Here is an 8,314-nt window from a genome sequence, read left to right on the forward strand (position 1 = left end):
AGCACACTCTCAGGGGGCCAACCCTATTGGCTAGCTTTGTGTTATAGCCCGCAATGGGGGCCAATAGGAAGACAGCCGAGGGTTGTGACCCCGTCATTAAGGTCACCTTCAAAAATCTGTGGAATTATTGGTACATCATGTGCATGTTTCCATACTTTGTATTGGAAAAGTTGCTCTGTTTTTTTACTTCTGTATGTTAATAAAATATTGTAAAAAAAAGTAGTTGTAATGTGTGAATTTATGAAAAATATGTCTTTCTGTCTGATACCCCCACCCCCCCAAAATAACTCCACAGGTGTTATATTTGCAATCTCGTAGTTTTCCTTTGTCCGTTTATGCGCTAAATATCTTTGCTAGACGAAGCAAAATGGCCCGATTTTTACATGAAGCACCAGTTCTTGAATATAAAGTGTAACTGACAACATCTTTTGAAGATTATTCCCTTTTCCTTTCCCAAGTGAATAAGAGTGTCTCATCTTCCACATAAATAAAAAGTGTCTTTATTTTTTACAACTAGAAATCTTATAAAAATTTTATGCTCTTATAATGCTCTGGACGTGCATGAGAAGATTTTACCAAAGTGCCATGTCGCAACACATGCTCTATACAAGCAGACAATTAAATGCACTCAGACACACACACATACATACATATTTGGGATTTTCCATGTCCAACCGCGTGACTAGCTATCTGACTTTGGCAGTCCTGGAGCAGACTCTTGCCTAATATTGATTGGCTTGTCTGTGTGGAGACAGATGAATGCATTAGTACCCAGCTCACCCTGCCACTGAAAATATATTAAGTTCATGTATTAGGCGCCCTGTCTGGTTGCCATGGAGATGCACTGGAAGTGAGGGACCAGGGGGGAGATGAGGAGGGTGGTAGACGACTGGGGGATACAGGATGTGATGAGGCAGTCGACTTGATTTGTAGTCCTGCTCCCTCTTCCTCTTTCTCTGCCTCTGTCACTAATGTGTCCTCTCTTTCCTTTTGTACCTACCTTTCTTCTCTGTTTCTCCTTACTTCATGTTTTTTCTCTAACATTGTTTCACCACTACTTTTTGAATTTTCTAAACTCCACCAGCAAGAATATACACTTCCTCTTTCTTGTTGCTCACTATTCTATTGATTTTGTTGACCCTTTTGTTCCTTTTTTTTTTTTGGCTTTTGTTCTCCATCTCGCCACATCACCAGTTACCCCTGTACGTACATAAGCATTTAACTCCCTCTTCATCTGCCCCTCTCCCACCCACCGCCACCGCCGCCGCCTCCCTCCTTGGCTCGCTTCATCTCTGTGCTCTGCAGTAAAACTGGTGCATTGAGGCAGCAGGAAATGGGGACTAGAGACAATAGAATGGAGGGAAGTATAGACGGGAGTCTGTGGCGCTCTCCTCTCAAACCCAAGCATGTTGAGAAAACATGAGCAGGATACTTTCAAAATCTTACTTTTAATTTCATGTGGGATATGCACATAAAATCCTTATTCAAGGCTTTGATTTTTCAAGCTTCTTCTGGAATATCAAACCTTGGACTTTCCACATTTGTGGTCACTGTGAGACCAGGATTTGAATAAAAACAGTTCATACAGCAACCATTGTTTTGAGTTTGATGCCTGTGCTGAAAAATGTGCACATCTGCTTTGTGGCTCGTGTGTGTTAGCTTGCTGTTCAGCACCTCTCTAAGCTGCTATCAGTGCTTTGTTGATGTGCAAGACAGTCTTCGCCTGTGTTGGGGTCACATTTTGACTAAGCACAATGTTAGAAATGTTGATGCCTGCTTCAGGAAGCTGGACCGCATATTCAACAACCATGAGGGAGTGATTGAGGCTGGCAGAGTGGGTGCGGAAAATGATCTTTTTACAATTTTTTGTGTCATGTTTTATAATTTTTTCTTCAAGGCAAATGCAATAAAATGCATTTAAATAGTAACAATTATAGTAATAGTAAATAATTAGTGATAACGTGTAGGTGTGTACAGCGAGGAAGTTGGTTTATACTTGTGTGATATGTGTCTTTCTTCCAGGTGAAGGCTATGAGAAACAGCTGAAAGAAATTCTGGATAAAGAGATTCTGCCCATGGTGGAAGAGTTCAACAAAAAACTGAATAAAGGTAGCTAAACACCTGCTCTCTTAGACACATAACTGCACAAGTAAATGAGTCTTTAGAGCATCAGAATTGTTAAGTAAGGTCAGAAAAGGAGGGGAGTTAGAAATGAGAAATTTCAAAATGATGCCCTAAAGCACACAATTCACCAGGACGTGTTGAGCCAAATATTTCGGTCTTTCCCCTCCTCCTCCTCCTCCTCCTCCTCCTCCTCCTCTTCCTCCTTTCTATCCATCAGACACAGTGTATGAGGAAAGGTTGCAGAAAGCAGCAGACAATTTCATCGCAGCTGCCTCCAAACTGCCTAGAGGTGAGACATGGTCCTTTCCCCTTTCCCTTCATCTTTTCATCTATAGTAAGGCCCACATTAGGTCATTACAGCTCCCTCTGATCTCTGTACTCTCTCTGTTATAAGGTAGTTACATTATTTCAGCCTTTCAAATACTGCGGAGAATAAAGGAAGCAGTCAGGTTGAACTGACTCATACTTCTGGATGTTGTCAATAAAATTTTGATTTGGTAATCTAAGTTAACGATCTTACTTTGTTTTCACAGTTTCTGGATGTTTCCCTCCATGTGGTTAGTGTCTGTATTTTTCATCATCATTATCATCATTTCTGTTATTAGAAACTAAAAATCTTAATCATGTGTCAGTATTAATTGAATGCACCCATCAGGTTTTCAGAGTGCAGGTGCAGTATACAACTGTATTACCTGCCAGTATGACTCCTGTGAATTCCCTCTCGATTGTCCAGGTGAGTATTAATAATATGTCCAACATAATGGATTACTGATACTGTTACATCACCATTTTCAAATGGGGGGGGACGACGACTGTCCTAATCCAGACATGACACTTCCTTACATAACTATATTTTCACCTTCATATGCATCCGCTCTTCATCCTTGAAATGCTCTGCTTTTGATCCTTGAAATGCTCTTAGCAGAAAGTCGGGATTTGAAAAAGAGACCAAGGCAAGGTTTTATTTCCACACATTATATCTTTTGCACAGAGCCCCCAAGGTACTCTTTAAGTACTTGGCTTCTTTATGCAAGGTGACAGTTGACTCCCACACACGATGGTATTCGTATCAACCCTGTACAGCACAGCCACTGTTTAGCATATCATCACTTTTACTCCACTCCTCAGAGAATGGGCTTAAGTATTATCATTAAGGAGGGCTCAGACTGCAAGAGCTGCCCCCTGTGAATGTTATGTAATGTGTGTGTGTGTGTGCGTGCGTGTGTGTCTGCTTGTGCATGCATGTGGGTGGCTATATGTTTGTTTCAGTTAAAGAAATTCAAGTAATGGAAAACAGCAGGAGCCGAATGTGGTGCGACGTGCCATTTCACTTACCAAACAATATTGAGGTGATCTGGAGGTTTGCGGAAGAGGTATGCTTGGCATATGGTGAACCATTTAGGGTCACTGCAATACATTTAAAGGAATAGTTCAACATTTTGAGAAATATATATAGTGGCTTTCTAGCCAAGAGTTGATGAGAAGCTTGATACCACTCTCATGTTTGTCTGTTAAATATGAAGCTGGAGCCAGGACACAGTTATCTTAGCTTAGGAAACAGCTAGCCTGGCTGTATTCTAAGGTAAAACAAAAAAAATCTGCCTACCATTAACAGGGTTTGTACAGTATGCGATTCCACTTGCCATATTTATTAATGTAGGCTTGTTATTCATCAGTTGGTGCCGTGGTTTAACCTGCCAGTTTATGAGATACACCCAAGGTTGTTGAGTTCAGCACACCTCACAAATTTAGCAATTTATATCAAAATGTCCTCTGTATGAACATGCTGGTGTTGTGACTTATTGAGATCGTAGAAAAGGTTTCAGTCGTAGTCATCTGGACACTGTTTTCAGAATCAAGACGTTTTGGCTCCCATCCGGAAGTCATTCTCAACTGTGAAAAATTGGATGGGAGCCGAAACGTCTTGATTCTGAAAACAGTGTCCAGATGACTACGACTGAAACCTTTTCTACGATAGAACACTCCTGGACGAATGAGGGACTACACCGACTTATTGAGATGCAACTACAAAGCCTGATGAGTGGATGCAAAGCATTTTACAGTGCTAAATTGGTCATATAGGCTATCGTAAAATGGCACACTCGGTAAACAAGCTAGCTAGCCATTGTGCTAAAATAGCTTATTGATCTTTTATGTGAGTGCCAACACTGTGACTGACCAGTACATAAATTCTGTTCCTACCCAGACAATAGCACAGAAATAAACGCAGGGCAGGCCTCCCTTCCATCATTCTACCAACATCAAACACAACACAGTGGTTGCTTAGTGAACAAGTCACACCAGCACCTTTAAAGCTCACTATATTAACACATTATATCTAATTTGTTTAATTCGTATGAAAATTTTAGTATAAAAATGACATGTTGTGGTTTTTTGGGAGGTTTATGTATGTGTTATTTCATTGATGTATAAGACCTGGATACGGCGCCGCCCCTCAGCCTTGCGTCCAATTTTTTCCAATGTCCACTGGCGGTATTGCAACAAAAAATTCTCCTGTGGCCCAAAAAGCATTTTACCCGTAGGCCACAATTATAAAAGAGACATCTGTAAAACTGTTGACAGGACACCTCAAACTGCAAACAAGGTCAATTATGAATATTTCCATTATGAATTTTTGATCCATGGAGGTTTTACATTTGTAAAGCTTTCCTCGAGCTGAGAAAAGCAATTTAAAAATCTATGGCGTCATCACAATGTAAAGTCCATGGGCCAAACGTACATAGTCAGTTAGCTGCATACCCCGGAAATAAACCCGAAAGCTAGAAACTTTTTTGTCGTGTGCTCCAGGCAAGCAATTTTCATTGAAGTAAATAGGCGCCATCTTTGGGTCCGGTATCCAGTTCTAATAATACATGGACTATTTATTGGCCGTATGCAGTGACTTCCTGCAATCTTGTTGTCACTGTGAGGTTGCCAGGCAACCATCAGACTCCAGGAACTCTCTGCACCCTGCCTAGAAATATTCCAGCACATAACTTCCTGTAAAACTACAAATTGTCATTTTTACACTTGGGTTTTGAGCGGTTTAAACAAACGGGAAATAACATGTTAATTAGTAAGCTTTAGAGGTCCTGTTTGTTACCTTTGGTTAAAGCCAGGCAAGCTGTTTCTCCCTGTTTCTCCCAGAAGTCTTTCTGCTAAGCTAAGCTAACTGGCTGCTGACTGTAGCTTCATATTTAACATACAGACATTGTAGTAGTATCAATTTTCTCATCTAACTTTCTGCAAGAAAGTTAATAAGCATATTCCCCAAAATGTTGAATTGTTCTTTTAACACCACTTTCAAGTCATATTAACTCTGTTTTTGCATCTGTGCAGATTAGCATAAATGATTCCTGCCTACAGTATTTGTAAGAATTTATTTCTGGACAGGTGAAAACGCAGCAGGTGGATCAGTTTAAAGAAGTGACTGCGGGGGTGGACAGGCTCTATTCTATCCCTTCAACCAGCTTGCAGCATCAGGGCACCTACCAGTGTGAGATCTACTCAGGCCTGCGCTCCATTGTCAGACTATACTACTATCTCACAGGTAACAGGATACACCATTTTTAGGAGAAAGAACTGGATATTGTGATTAATACAGATCAGTGGGAGGTCATTTGTACAACTCCTTAACACTTAAGGAGAGAATATGCTTAGATGATACGGCTGCAGTATAAATACACTAAATAGTGTTTCATCATTTAAGTGTTCCAAGGAATGTGAAAAAAACCTATGCAAATTTCATCCATATATTTTGATCATGTAAAATGTTAAAGGCAGAATAAGTAGGATTTTCTATGTATAGACTCATATATAATCCCTCAAAAATAATCCCTCTCAATCATCACTTATGACCCACTAGAAGTGTGTGGCGGTGACTGTATCTGCAGAGACGCTGCCCTCTGCCTGTATTTTCTTAGTTTCTTATTATTTTGCTGTGTTCTGGATGTTTCTGGGCATCAACCATTGGTCAGTGGTGTGTAGCCCCGAGCCAATAACAGCGCTCAGGCTGTGAGGTCGGGACTCTAAACGTAGCGACTTACATTGCTGTCTCTGTCTCTCTCCTCTGCTCTCTGTTGGTCATGGATGTATTTCCAGCATTGGCACAGTACTAAAATGAAGTGTGGAGATCTGGCTATGCAAGACTGATGGAAGAGCTGGAGGTCTGTCTTTTTGATCGAGGGCGGGGCTGACACACACGCAGAGCAGAGAGCAGAGAAGCCGGGGACAGCATTCACACAAAATCCGGCAATGTGGCTCCTTTCCGCAGCTTGTGCGGAGGTGTATGCAATTTTATTTGTGCTTTAGATCGTAACCGCCATGAAGCAATCATAAAATAATGTTTTATTTCTCTGATTCACTACTTTGTTCTCACTCTGTTCACTCTCTAGCTCGCTCTCTCGCTCTTGCCGTTGGGCTGGGGAGGAGGGGCCAACTTTGAATTGTGTGTTTACAAGCAGCAACTGGCAAATCCTACTTATTCTGCCTTTAAAATCATTTTGGGTTGGTGAATAAAATGTTTTCTATGGGTGCAGATTTTATTTACCTTATTAGATGTAATGCCTTGTGAGATAATGGATACAACCGATGAATATATACTTAGAATATTGATGTGTTTTTTTAAAGTAATTACATAGTGTGGGAGGGAAAGTGGAAGCAAATTAAAAGCACAGGGCAGAAATCACATATAAAATCAGAGGAAATATTGACAGTTTATTATACAAAATGGGTTAAATGGCTGCGCTACATAAAATGAAGTTATGGAGGCCATCAATGAAATTAATCTATACAGATGTAAATGAGTGGGTGCGCATTTATGTATATACATGTATGGATATGCATAGTCATACATCTTTGCATGTGTGCATAAGTATGTATGCATATGTATCTTTCCTGATTAAGTATTAATGTAAATTCTTACTAGGACATTACTTTTTCTTTTCTCTTTATGATTAAAGTTTGCATTATTATTATTATACTATTAATATTATTATTGACCTTTCTCAAATATATTTGTGCAAAAATTTCGTGAAACTATAACAAATCATAGTGTTTCAGAGTGTTTTTTTTTGCACTCTCACTGTTCCTTCACCCATATCTTTTACTTTTGTCCTTAATGTGAGTTCCAATTCTCCCCTGTATTCTTTCTCTCCATCTCTCTCTCTAAGTGACCCCCCAGGTTGTGGCAGGCCACACAGAGCTGCAGGAGATATTCGACCAGTCTCTGCTCCCAGGAGGGCGGTTACTCCCTGTGCCTGGTGGTCCTCCCCACTCTCTCCTCCTCCCCTCACCACTGCTTTTCACTGCCTGTTTAACTGCTTTGCTCCTGCTGCTATTCCTCTCCTTGGGGTAAAACAAAGCTATTATTTGCAAAATATCAGACATAAACAGCAATGAAACTTATAATACACACATTTCCTGTGAATCCAAGATGCCACTAGCCAAAGCATATTTTGTTGGTATCATATCTCCCAATTTTTCTTTCTTTTCTTTATTACAGGGCTCTGTATTGGTCATCAATACCAGAGCAAATAACTCATGCTGAACAAGCATATGGAGATGAAGATTTAGGATATATGTAGTGCAATAAAGGCATTTCTTCTTATGGTCTTCTACAGCGCGTTACGTCATAGTTTACAGAAAACCTGTGTGTGACTCCTTCCACCACTAGAGGGCAGATTGCACAGCTTTATCAGTGGTGCCCAACCTACACTGTGCTGTATGTAGCAACCACATTTATTCTCATTTGTAAAGGATGGAAAGTAACTAACTAGCTTTCCTCACTTACTGTACTTACAAAGTCAAATTTTCAGGTACTTATATTAAAGTTTACTTGAGTATTTCAAATTTTGTGCTACTTTATACTTCTACTCCACTAAGAAAATATTGTACTTTTTACTCCACTACATTTATTTGACAGCTATAGTTACTAGTTACTTTGCATATTCAGATTTGACACTCAAAACATATGATGAGCTTATAAAAAGTTTACTTGTAATTGATTATTTTTACACTGTGTTATAATGTTGCTGCTTTTTACTCAAGTAAAGGATCTAAATATCTTTTCCAAAAACTGTGTCAAAATAATCTAAAGCTAAAAAGCATGATTCAGTGGAAAATTACCATGTTGTCCAATTACTATTAAATTTAAATTCCCCTAAAAAAAAAGTTGCAGTTTTAGTACATA

General features: G+C 39.7%; 1 protein-coding gene across 2 annotated transcripts; it reads left to right on the plus strand.

Annotated features, from left to right (window-relative positions):
• The first annotated feature begins 574 nt into the window (after positions 1–574).
• LOC122881454 (sperm acrosome membrane-associated protein 6) lies at positions 575–7,732 on the plus strand. 2 transcript variants are annotated; one of them, XM_044207707.1, is made up of 9 exons: positions 575–1,838; positions 2,023–2,109; positions 2,342–2,413; positions 2,658–2,681; positions 2,780–2,857; positions 3,394–3,497; positions 5,518–5,674; positions 7,307–7,476; positions 7,628–7,732. In XM_044207707.1, exons 1-9 carry the CDS (start codon positions 1,625–1,627, stop codon positions 7,670–7,672), a joined length of 951 nt encoding a protein of 316 aa, XP_044063642.1. In that variant the 5' UTR covers positions 575–1,624; the 3' UTR covers positions 7,673–7,732. The 2 variants fall into 2 exon arrangements, with proteins under 2 accessions (XP_044063642.1, XP_044063641.1); XM_044207706.1 differs by having other exon boundaries at positions 858–1,838; positions 7,296–7,476.
• Positions 7,733–8,314: the final 582 nt, after the last annotated feature.

Source organism: Siniperca chuatsi, linkage group LG9 (genome assembly GCF_020085105.1).
Source record: "Siniperca chuatsi isolate FFG_IHB_CAS linkage group LG9, ASM2008510v1, whole genome shotgun sequence".
In the NCBI taxonomy this organism is placed as follows: Eukaryota; Metazoa; Chordata; class Actinopteri; order Centrarchiformes; family Sinipercidae; genus Siniperca; species Siniperca chuatsi.